Source organism: Sinocyclocheilus rhinocerous, unplaced genomic scaffold (assembly GCF_001515625.1).
Source record: "Sinocyclocheilus rhinocerous isolate Xijiao unplaced genomic scaffold, SAMN03320098_v1.1 scaffold28, whole genome shotgun sequence".
In the NCBI taxonomy this organism is placed as follows: Eukaryota; Metazoa; Chordata; class Actinopteri; order Cypriniformes; family Cyprinidae; genus Sinocyclocheilus; species Sinocyclocheilus rhinocerous.
This window is the reverse complement of record NW_015652416.1, coordinates 728,437-741,730: the sequence shown is the minus strand read 5'-3', so window position 1 is coordinate 741,730 and position 13,294 is coordinate 728,437. Positions and strand designations below refer to the sequence as shown.

At 35.4% G+C, this 13,294-nt stretch overlaps 1 protein-coding gene across 1 annotated transcript in view; it reads left to right on the top strand.

The window, feature by feature from the left end:
* The first annotated feature begins 417 nt into the window (after nucleotides 1-417).
* Nucleotides 418-13,294, top strand: part of LOC107714916 (pleckstrin homology domain-containing family G member 5-like) — a 77,476-nt gene continuing 64,599 nt past the window's right edge. Inside the window, exons 1-2 of the mRNA XM_016520914.1 lie at nucleotides 418-670; nucleotides 1,668-1,840. Of these exons, the coding sequence (XP_016376400.1) occupies nucleotides 1,759-1,840 (82 nt within the window). The 5' untranslated portion in view covers nucleotides 418-670; nucleotides 1,668-1,758. The remainder of the gene's footprint in view (nucleotides 671-1,667; nucleotides 1,841-13,294) is intronic.

Sequence of the window (13,294 nt, the reverse complement as noted above, 5' to 3'; positions counted from 1 at the left end):
AAAGTCAAAACGGCTTGCCATATACTACGTGCTACGTGCACTTTGTGGAGCTTGAACTGTTTGCAGATGGACATGATGACCAGCAGGTGGAGCCAAATATTCATAATAAGGACTCAGACAAGCCTGCAGATGAACTTCTGAACTACTGCCACTAAGGGTAAATGCAATTATGAAAGCAATTTTAAAGTGTAACATGATTCACATAGTCACATAATTTTTTTAACATGTTATATTAATATATTTATATGCATTACATATACATAAAATATTCAATTAAGAAACTAAAAGATGCTTAAATTGCGGTAAAATTGAATTCTACACACGCGCTTTTGCACTAGTCTGTCGCCTAGCGCCTCTAGCGGTTGAAAGCATGCAGTACAGCGGGATATCTTGACTAAAGGTGATTTGAAAGAATGGAAAACGCTTTCCATGGCTGAAACAGAGCAGAGGGAACAGCCCAGACAAAGCAAGCGAGAAACTTTCACGCTGATAATCGCCAGTCCTGTCCCACAAAGCATGGATTTACAGAAGACAGCGGCGGTGCAGTAGATTCAACACCTTTCTGAGGGGATGAAAGCCACATTGGAGTGAATTTAAAGTCCTGCTGCTGCTGAATGGACGAGCTTATTTTCACTCTGGGGGTCGATGATGAAGCTTTACAATGCAACAGGTTAGACTGAGTTTCGATATAGATTAATAGACGACAGAATCGAATGCGATCACTGGATATAATTGTTGCATTGGTCATGTTGTAGTCAGTGTATGAATCGCTGAGATGGTAACAGCGTGCACGCTTACCGAGTCATTGAAATGACAATGCTACACAATAATGTGAGAACAAACGAGATGTAGCCAAATCAGGCCTGTTTGAAATGTGCAAACGGAGTCTGCATTTAGTATGTGCATGCATTGCAAATAAAATGTGGATCAGTGACATAAGGATGTGATGAAATAAAAAATAAAAATTACTTTATAGAACCTAGTTTAAAACACGTGGCAAGTTCTTAGAAGTGTAATTTATGTTGGTTACATTTTTGCACAGTTTATACCATTTTAAACAAATGTTAGACTCCTAAAATGTCAAGTGGTGTAACGTTCTTGTAAAAAGAACTAAAATATTTTAATTGCATCTTTAAAATATGTGTGCTTGACAATTTGATAATTGTTTTCTGAAAAGTTAAAATGCTTGTCAAGTAAAATTTTAAAACATTATTTGCCTATTTAATTTTTTTAATGAAATATTATGTCAACATTTGTTTTTGTATTTTTTGTAATTATTTTTAGCTTTTTAATTCAGTTAAACCATGTTGACATTTTTTACCTTTAAGCCAGACAAAAATATCAGCATTATGTTTAATTCACTAACTGAAAACTTGTCTTTCATATTTTAATCCCTTTCTAAATAACCTAATAGATACGGAGAGAATATATCGTTACATACAGTATATAGGGCTATTTATTGATATTTATAATTTTTGAACAGTCATTGTGTTATTTTAAATTTTTTTTGTGTGTGTGTATTTTCAAATTAAACAAGTCTGTTTAAAGAGATACTCTGGTTTTAATATTGGCAATTTGATGCATACTCAAATTTGGGGGTTGTGTCCCACCTGGGATCTATGTCTCTGGCAGTAAAAGTAGTGTTCATTCTCCAATCATCATGCCAGGAGTGGTATCTGACCGCTGGTGACCCCTCCGCCAGCTGTTATAGTGTGGATCTCTACCTCAACACAGAGGACGCAGAGTAAAGCAGACAGCATGGTTCCCAACAAGTGGATTATGCATCCAGTTCTTCACAAATCACCTCCCAGAAGCTGGCTTGGCATCCGGCTACGTCTCCGTAAGTTTTCTTTCTCCTCTGACTCTTATGAAATGTTAATTACGGTAATTGATCATCTTAATATTAATAATGCAGGAAAGATGAATGACTAAATTTGTATGCCTTGGGTTCTAACACGCCCCCACATGTTAAGTATGTTTTGTTATTAGTTTAAGTATTTGCTATTGACTGTTCAAATGCGGAATTTTTTGCGCACCGCAGAGTAATGCGTCGTGACTTTTTTGAACATTAAAGCATGTCAACATATTCTGTTACACCAAATACACAAAATAATGATCTTTAAAATAGCATCATATGACCCCTTTAAATGATTGACGCTGATGCTTCAAATCCCATAAATCAATAGTTGTGGTTTGGCATTAAAATTATGACTTTATATACAGGCATTTGGAGCATAAGCACTCTCTGATAATACTTTGGACCTGTGGAAATGTTAAACAAACATTTAATAACATTTTTACATTGTTTACTGCAGTGTGTCTTTTTGTGTGATGTATTTGTAGAGTCCTAGAAATGAGTTACAGCAAATCTCTCAGCTCATTATTTTAATTGACAGTTTAGTTAATTATGATTCATTTGAAATCATTTGCATATTAGGGATTTTAATTAATTGAGAATGAGACCAGAAGTGGCCTGTTCTTTATTAAATTCATAAATTACAATATTTTTACATACATTTTACATTTCTGATTGAAAGGTGCAATGTTGCTTACTGGAATATATTAGAATATATTGTTAGTATATTCTGTGCATAAATAAATACAAGCATGCATATCGAAAAGCCCAATAAAGTCAACAAACATTAATTTAAAAAAAGAACATTTGTTTTTGTTTTATTCGACTTTTAAAATCCGATTCAAATCCAATTCTTGGATGCTTTAGCCATTCAATACTACTTCTTTCACAGACTGACATGCACAGACACTTCTCGCTGTTGCCAAACATTTTCCTGCTCGATTATATTGACCTCTGCAATCACGATAAGATTAGCCTTCCAGCCTGAATGGTTATATATATATAGAAACCCCAAACTAACGTGTGGTGTACGCCAGAGGCTTCTTAGCTCAGCGGGGGCTGCAAGTTACCATTAGTGCACCAGACCACTCAAGCCTCCCTGAAATACACGGGTTTAATCTCAGAACATCCAAAATAATGTTCTTTTTAGCAGCATCATATGACCCCTTTAAGGCTTGTCTGAGAGGAGCTTCTGGCTCACTCAAGTTTGATTAGTCATTTTATCTTAACAGTTCTACCTAGTGTGTGTTTTCACCCTCATTTTGGGTGCATGATGTCAACTGACTGACCTTTAAAGCTCTTAGCTTGATATGCTTCCTGAAAAATGTCATTGCATCACTGTTTTTAAGTTGGTTCCTTTTGCATCTGCTAACTCTTTGCCTTAAACACTGGCAAATCCTTCTGCTTAAAGACTAATCTTATTATCTGAAGTGTAAAGGGTGTTTGTGTTTCGCTTAGCTAAATTTGGCTTGTCCAGTGATAGTCAGATTTTCTATTAAAAAAAAAAAACTATTTCTAAGAGGTTTTTGCTAAATCGTGGCCTTTGTTTGGCTTTTCTAAATAAAACTTTCGGTTGGTTTTCATAGCGATGCAATAGAAGAACTATTTTTGCTTCCCCTAAGAACCATTCAGTGAACAGTTCTTAAAAGAACCTTTTTTTAAGTGTGAAGAACGTTTTAATTCTCTAAAGAACTTTTTTTCACTTGTGCAATGGAAAGGTTCCATGGATGTTAAAATTTCTTCATGGAACCATCAATGCCAATAAAGAGTCTTTATTTTTAGAGTGGACGCCATTTGTACATGCAGGAACAACTGTCACTTAAATAAGTGAACAGAATTTTTGGTAGATAGACAATAAAATTGGTAAAAACATCCCATAGACATACAATGAAAGAGGGATGAAGCTGTATGTAGAAACCAGAAAATCAATCAATAACCAGTATATATGGGATTTTTTTTTGTCTTGGGTTCAGTAATGAACCACCTAGCAACTGCATAGCAATGTCCTGGCATTGTGGCTATGAGTTTTGCATGGGCAAAATGTAAAAATCGAATTAATCATACTACAAAAGTGATTAAAACCATAAAAAAGGACATGCAACTTGCCTGCTAACATTGACACCATTTTCTTGTCAATAAATTGACCAATTCGTTTACAAGTGCTTATAGTTTTTAGTCAAAAGACACCTTCCATTTGATTAGTTTTATCAAAAGTAAACAACTAATGAAATATTGTTGGTAACTCACAATGATGTAATCGATTATGGCCTTTACTCGAAAGACTGTATTGTAAGTCTGACTCCAAAACCCAAATGCAACCCCCACATACACACACAAAAACAAACCGCAGGGTTATTGCTATCAGCTTTTCAAGTCCTGAGATGATGTAATGCTCATAAACAGGCTTTCGCAGCTGTCAGCCGTTCCCTCCACCGTTCAACAGCCCTCCTAGCCTTAAGGCTTTCCCATCATCCCTCACTCTGTCACGCATTCAGCTTGCTTTTATCACACACAAGAAAGGCTTAAGACCGTGCTATTAGCATATTGTTCTTCTTCCAGGTCCTGCCCTTGGTTTAAGTGGTTGTACAGCTATTAGACTTGTTGAATGAATGAGATTAGCAGTAATTTAGCCGTGAACTTGCAGTTGAAGTTGTTTGGATTGTTTGACTGATGGAGCGCCGCTGTTGGAGCCTGAGGGAAAATTTTCAGGTCCCAGCTGTGAGGAGTAATGAAAATGTTCACTCTTGTATACTACAGATGCTTCTCTGTGGAAGATTTGGCTTAAATAATAAAAAAATAATAATAATTTTATAATTCACAATAAGGAATATATATTTTAGACTAATATTTTAGATAAATGAAAACAGCCATTTATTTGACCACAAAGTGTGTTGTTGGTGTGACACAAAACCGCCTCAGTTGCTTTTATAAAATGGCTGCAACTGCAATATGATAAAATGCAACAATTTTCAATTTTTTTTTTATTAATAATCGTAATAGACAGTTATTCCGCCGAGTAATAATAGCTTATTTTAATAACACTAAGCTTCTCCAACTAAGAGAGAAAGTTCTCAGAATTTTGGCAACATTAATAGAATGTTCGCTCCAAGTTATCTGGTCTTTAATAACGTTCTAAAAATTGTATACATACACCATTCTTCTGAAATGTATGTTTATCTAGCATTTTTTAAAGAGGTCATATGATGCTTTTTTAAAGATCATTATTTTGTGTTAGAACGAGCCGTTTTAGGGGGGCGTGGCAGAGTCTTAACTTTGATAAAGAATATCTCTTTGGTTTTGAGACTTTAGTCTTTGCAACTTCAGGGATCTTATCTATGCACAATCAGCTTGTAACACTCCAAAGAGAAAGGAAAACTTGAAATCGCATTATATGACCCCTTTAAATATTACTCTTTTTACTTTGTTTTTGGTCAAATTAATATAGCCTTGCGGAGCATAAGAGACTTCTTTTAAAAAATCTTAACAACCCCAAATTTTTGAATGGTAATATTTGACATTTTGAGTCAATTAATTATCTTCAGTTAATGTGTTCAGTTTGTTGTAAGTTTTGAAATATTACAAAAGCATTTCTAGTATTTAAGGGGTTAATATAGCATATGATGTGGCGGTTCCATCTAAATATAGGTTAAATATATTTTCCACTACTTTGGCAACCAGAGAGTCAAACTGCTCTCCACTTGTCAACACCATTGAGGCTTGGGAAAACTCACTCCTTCACTTCATCCTGTTGCACACACTCATTCTGCCTCTCAGTCACACGTCTGCACTCAAACTCTGTTACGTAAGTGCACTTTTTATGCTAATGCAGAATATTCAAGCCCACTGTTTGTTTAAAAAAGACGCTGAAGTTGCAGAGGAAAAACCTTAGATTCATTGTCTGAATCTGCTTCTCTGTTGAGTCTCATTCTGCAGCTGCCCGAGCAGCCTGTTCATTTAAAAAAGCTGCAAGTTCAAAGCCAGGTTCTGGATTACTACCATATGTCTGCAAAGCCAGACTCCAAGAGTAAATCTGCCCCAGCCGTACCCTCTAATTTCTTATCCCAAAATTGGACATCTGAATGGCTGTGCAACATCGTCCCTCCCCTCCGACTCTTACACGGTACATTCTCACAATAATTCATCTCTGCAGGGTAACTAAAGCAACCTTACTGCAACAAGACATTGGGGAAATGCCACGTTTGAAATTGTCATTTTGACATGCATCCACCTCCGTAGAGCGGATATCTTATCAGGAGCCACTGCTGGCCAGTGTCCATCCAAGGAAACAGCTGACATTGTTGTAGTCACACGGCATTCGTAACTCATAAATCTCTCCAAAAAAGGAGGACTAGGACTCTAATCAATGCAGAAATGTCTGACTTTTATTGTTTGTGCAAATCATAGACAAAGTTCACTGTCTGTGTAGGAGGGGTTTGCAAGGGATCTTTGTTTCCCAGAGACTGAAAGGTATTGGCCTAGTCTGTAAATCCCAGCATGCACTTCAGCCCAGTATGAATACAACATTTGTCTGGTAGTGTGGGTCGAACACCCTCTGACAACCAGACCTCTTTGCCCAACTTGCTTGTGCAGACTTTGACACTGATGTGCCTGTTCCTTGCAGAGTTGGAAATACGGATTGTTTGGCGAAGAAAGCGAAGAACTTCTGAGATGAAGTTAAAGAAGCACTGTCAACTTCTCAAAGAAGGCGAGACACTCTCGTCAAGATGTCAAACAACTTTGGAAGACTAATTTGGTTTGTTCTTGCCAAAGGGTAGAGGACTTCTAGGTGTTCCTGTCTAGCGTACAGCAAGATCCCATTGTGGGATCCACAATTTGAGAAGCAAGGAACACGTCATACATTATCCATTCAGAGCATTATTTACGTTATCAAGAGTTGCATTGGGTTGCTGTGAAATGGGTGCCAGGATTTGCTTGGGTTTGCAACATAGGTCTGGTTTTGGGATCTAAGATGAAGTTGAAGAAGAAGCACCATCAACTTCTCAAAGAAGGCGAGACATTTTTTTCTGGACATCAAACAGCTTTGGAAGACTTTAATTAGTTTTTATCTTCCCAAAGTTTAGAGGACTTTTAGGTGTTTCCAGCTTGAACTACAATTCAAGAAGCGAGGAACCCATCATACGTTCTCAATTGAGATTTTTTCTAAAGAGTTGCTGTGAAATGGGTGCCAGGGTTTGCTCGGGTTTATAACGTAGGTCTGGGATGAAGTTGAAGAAGAAGCACCGTCAACTTTTCAAAGAAGGCGAGACATGCTTGTCAAGACATCAAGCAACTTTGGAAGACTTTAATTAGTTTTTATCTTCCCAAAGTTTAGAGGACTTTTAGGCGTTCCTGTCTTGTCGTACTGCAAGATCCCACTGAGGGATCCACGATTTGAGAAGCAAGGAACCCGTCATATGTTCTCAATTGAGATTTATTGTCAAGAGTTGCATTGAGTTGCTGTGAAATGGGTGTCAGGATTTGCTCGGTTTTGGAACGTAGGTCCAATTTTGGCGTGCCTAGTTGCGCACTTTTATGGGTTGGAACTCGTGAAGCAGGATCAAAGCGAGGTTTAATTGTTAGGGAAGATGAGGTAACTGCAGGTGCCTGCTTTATGGGGAATTGTTTGAGATTGACTATATCCCGTTTAGGGCACATCAGAGGTGGACATAAAGATGCCGCGTTAGATGTTGAGTGTTTGATTATTGTGCGAGTGGGTATTGTTTCCTTTTAAAGTAGCTTTTAGAAGATCAGTTTATTTTTGCGGTTAGCGTTTACAGCCTCGTCCTTCACAATGTTCCTTTACTGGAGGAACCGGGGAGCTTATGAACTTGAGACACTCCCATCTTCTTTAACCGAACTGGGGGCGGAACGGTACTCTTGGTCGTCCCCTCTGGATGTCATCTATGATGTTTATGGTAAGGCTGGATCCACTTACCCAAAATACTGACATTCTTCAGACACTAACCAGTGAGTTGTTGTCTTTGGTACACTCCAATCTCTAACAGTACTTGCTTAAATTTAGACAACTTTGTTAAATTGTTTGGAACCCAAAGTCATAAATGTACTGTTCTTTTTGGTGATATCATTCAGGATTTCAGTAGTTGAAATGCTGTTTTTAAATGACTTTATGTGACACTGTCACTAAACTGTTCAGGATTGTCAAGCCAGGATTACTATTACATGAAGCAGATTTTTGTGCTGTTTTTTTTTGCACTGTATATCTGGACCATATTAGTTATCACAAGCTACATTTACATGCACCCAAATAATCTGATTCTAAACAGATTATTTGTGTGCATGTAAAAGTAGCTTGTGATAACTTATGTGGCTATGTGTGATTGGAAAGCCTTATCGTAAATGCCTTAATCAATCCAGTTGAGCTCAATGAAATTTTGGTGGTGTAGACCTGAAATCTAATCAATAGGAAAAAATATGTAAACGTTTGAATCCAAGTATTTTCTTAATCGGATTCAAAAATAATGTTCAGGATTGTGATGCATATGTTTACATATATTTTATGTCTTATGACCCCATGTACGTTTATTTACAACTCATGTCTTAAAAATTGGTGAGTGAAGGAGGCTGAATATTTACTAAATATTTGCAGAAATGCTTATCTGACATATCAGCTCTCTTTTTGTGAATACGCAATTCGAATTCGCAACGCTTAAACAATTTTCTGAATCAGATTTGATTCATTCCATTTGACCGAAATTAGTGCATATAAACATACCTACAGATATTGGATTTTATTTTATTTTTTTATTAATTTAATTTATCATTCTCTATTGGATATGCTTCTGTTGATATTGTATATTTAATAATCTATTGTTCACTTAAAGCTGTTCTTTTAAAACACTAATAATTATATAACACTGTTGAATGTACTCTCGAGCAAATCTCGAAATGAATATCCATTTTTCATACTGTGTATTTTTTTGTTGTGAGGCCTGAATTCACTTAGATTTTTGCTTTTTATTTAGTCTTTTTATTAGTAATGTATTTAGACAAAATAGTATAGAATTTTAATGTATGAATTATATATTATATTATTTTAGATTACATTATATTATAATAAATTAAAGCATAATTTACGTTTTTAAACAAAATTAATATCGTTGCATCCCTTGTTCATGTATGCATGCATCGGATGGATGTCTTCAGCCATTGCATTGCATCCTGCTGTTTTGCAGTGCTACATTAAGCTCTCTTCTTTAAGCACCTCTTCATTACTTTGAGTACTGCTGCTGCCCTGCATTGTGTGTTTTGAAGTTGAAAATGTGTTATCATGGTCAATCATTGCTGTCATCTCCTTGTTGTTCACTACTCTTTCCCTGACGCTGTTTCTCATTAGCCCATCATTCAGTCCTCAATGCTTTATTTGTTTGTCACTTACTCAATCCAGATTTCTTCCGGTACATTTGGGACACTTCAACAGAGCTGGAAAACTGCAGCAATGAGTCTCTTATTTGATGTCTTCCATCCATAAGACCTGTAATTAAGGCCGATCCATTACTGAGAGCCACTCTCTGGCCGCTGTGGCCTAGAGAAGAGGAGCGTACTGCATTTCTAAGTGCATACTTGTCCTCTCAAATGCCATAATTAGTCTGGGGGATTAAAATGGTGGGTCGTGGCTCACTTTGGTTTTTGAGTTGGTAATGGTGATGGGAAAATGTCACAAACTCATAGTGGATTATACAGTCATCTTATGAGGCCCACTGCTGTAAGATTAGCTTCAAAATGGTCTTATTACTGTATGTACTCAGGATTCAAGTGTGTGGCCTCTTAAGTCCTTTTTGCGTGTTGTGTAAGAAGCAGTATGGCTGGAGGCATGAAGTCTCAGTTTTCTGTCAATGACATGAATGAAAATGTGCGTGCTGCATTTTTAGTTTTTCAAACAGACCAAATTTTTAAATGTTAGTACAAAATAAATCATCTTAAAGTGTGTAGTTTTATTTGCCTGGGCAGTGTCTAATTAAAATAGGTATGCACAAACAGACAGCTTGGAAAGATTTTGGTTGACAGTGCAATAACATTACATATTTTACATTCGGTTTTCAGCAAAAAGAAAAAAAAAACTTCGTCGTTTTTGTTTTTTAATAAATACAAAATTAATTTAGGATGTGGAAACTTACAGTACTTTTGTATTTGTTAAATATGAATTTTTTTATTCATTCATTTCTTTTCCTTTTTTTTTTTTTTTGCTGAAAACCGAAAGTAAAATGTTTTATATAAAAAATTATTATATAAGTATTTTCAACCAAAAGTTTGGTTGACTGACGTATTGCCAATTTCTGTTTCAAATAATTTTGTAAATTTTTTTTTTTTTTGCAGTTGTGATATTCTCGTCATTTGAGTCTTTATATTTTAAAATTATATTTAAAATTTCTGACTTTATATTTCACAATGTGACTCTTTAGCTCACATTTGGAAAGTCATTCCTCATAATAGCAACTTTATTTCTCACAATATGATAAGATATTAAGAAATGTGACTTTCTTATTTTCAACACTCTCACTCAACACTGTAAACAAACAAACAAATAAATAAATAACTAAATACAAACGTTTTGGTGCTATGTACTGTATTATTATGAAATAATTTTTCTGGATTTATTTTTCTGGGTGTTTTACCTGTATTTAGAATTTTGCACTTCATTGTGTTGTGTTTTAGGGTTAATGGAAATGCCCATAAAATTACTGGGTAAGCACCAGTGCATTTTCCTTTTTTTCCCCTCTGTAAATGGGTTTTCATCTAACATCTGATAACCAAAGTTATGAAAACATATTGTGGTAAAAATTCAAAATTGCTTCAGGTTGCAAATGCAGTTTTTTTTTGGCTGCATTAATGATTTTTAATGCTAATAATGATTTTTAATGAAAACAGTGAGAGGCCGTTTAAAGCAGCTTCTCATCTAATGCATGAAAAAAAAAGGTTGCATCACTCATGCACTCATGTTCCTTTCCTTTAGAAACAGAAAATGTCTTCTGTTGTGTATTTGTAAGCACTTTTTGTAGGGTACATTTTGTAGCCAAAAGTCAGTTTATAATGTATAATCGATGGGATCCTGTTCACCTTGTCTGGTTTTATTTTGCTGATATATATATATCCCTTATATGTTCTTGCCAATGAATTTAAACCCTTTTACTGTCCTGTGTGGTGATGCAGCAGTTGGCTGCATCTCTGACAGTCAAGTGAAGCACCTCGTACCTTGGCAGTCTGTTGCCGTCTGCCATCTGTCTTCCAGCAGACGCCTCACGTTACATAACTCACACGGCATCTCCGGCTGACGGGCGCTTTAGCCTTCAGAGCCAAGCAGGAGGAGGAGGCAGGCCATCAGACAGGTCCAGTAGTGTGCCAGCCGTTCCATGCTATAGAACAGAGGGATAAATTCACCGCCGATCTGAGGCATTCCTCACATTCTTCGTAAAAGCCGTACAAAAGCGATGCGTAAACATGCTCTTAGAAACCTCCACTCTGCCTATACATGGTAAACATGGTACAGTTCAGGTCGAGGGTCCTTGCTGTGTGGTCTTCTTTGAGGAAGAGTATGATAAGGCTGCAGGACTGTGGGATTGTCGTTGGGAACTGTACGCCTTTGTTTTACGGATCACTTGTTTATATGATTATAAGACAAGCATCACTAGTTCTAATGCTCATACTTTGGTTTAGGGGCTTAGCATGTCACTATCTAGAGTATTAAACTCTGGCATGTAACTTGTCCTGAAGAGTTTGTACTACGAATGTGAACACTGTGAATATATTTTTTATTATGCAAAAAATTTTTTCATTTTATTTCATTTTTCATTTTATTTTAAGTCTCTTTTTTTCTTATTTTTAAATGGTGTATAATAATAATAATAATAATAATAATAATAAATTATTATTATTATTATCTACATCTGTATAAAGTCAAATATTATTGTAAGATGATCAACTCTATCAAGTAGTTTTCTGTTTCATTTTTTTTATGATTTTATTTTTACCTTATTATTATTATCTAAAGTCAAATACTATTGTCAGATTATCAGCTATCTCAAGTAATAGTTCACTTTCAACTTTTTTCAATTACTTTTTATTTTATTTTTTGTTTATTTTGTTACTACTACAACTACTACTACTACTATTTATTATTATTATTATTAATAATAATAATATTCTGTCTCTATGAAGTCAAATACCATTGTTAGATTATCAGCTCAAATAATAGTTCAGTTTCAGCTTTTTTTCAATTACTTTTTTTATTAATTGTTATTTTGATGATACTACTACTACTACTACGACTAATTATTTTTTCTTTTCCGTTTCATATGATCATAATGAAATCATAATGATTTCATATTATTATTATTATTATTATTATTATCTAAAGTCAAATACCATTGTAAGATTACCAGCTATTTCACGTAATAGTTCAGTTTCAATCTTTTTTTCAAATACTTATTTTACTATTTTATTTTATTTATGGTTTATTATAATAATAATAATGATAATTTTATTTTATTTATTTTTATTTATTACAAGCTTAAACAGCATTCCTTTTTGCTCTACTGAAGTTGGCATCCCAACAGGCAAACAATACTCACATTTTATTCAGATGCTGTAAAAACTCACTTTGGCTTTAGAAAGTTGGGCACAGTGAGTTTTCTCATAGCGTGACCACATCAGTGACTGTGCGCACATGCTGGCTCACTGTGTGTGTTGACAATGCATGTGCCGCTAGCTTGCTTTTATTTGTTTGATTTGGGCCTAATCAGCAGTGCTGAGGCCAGACATTCCTCTCCACGTTAAACAGAGACTGAGAGGGAGTGAGAGAGAGTGAAGAACAGGAGGAGGTTAAAGAGAGAGAGGAGAGTGGATGAATACTGCTGAATCAGACTCTTAACACGTATCATTAGCATCCTAAGATAAACAAACTTGCGGATTGTCCTTAAGGTCTTTATTCATTATAAATGTCAAATAACATCACATTTTATCAATTTTTTTTATTTTATTTTATTTTATTTTACAGAGTTAACTAGTGAAGTAGTACCTATTCAGTGAATTTAAATGCTTTTTAGCTTGTTCATTCAAAAGCGGACCGGTTTGGAGCAGCGAAAAAAAAGAGAAAAGCATACTACTTAGGAAGGCTGAAAATGACATCCATAATTTTCTGAAGACAGTCGGTTTCCCTCAGAAATAGTCATATTAAAACACCCGCACCGGGTTTCGACTTTGAAACGTGCAGTGCTCATGTTCATTCAACGAAGTCAAAGCCTTTTGGAAAATCTATTTGTGGCGGTGAGTTTTGATATTGTGGAGGGCGCCACAAATAAATCAATGTATGGGAAACACTTACATAGGCTACAGAAACTTAAAAGTTACTCAACGTACTTAAAGAAATTGTCAGAAATATATTACTGTGGTGCAGTATGATATGCATAATACTACTCAGGGATG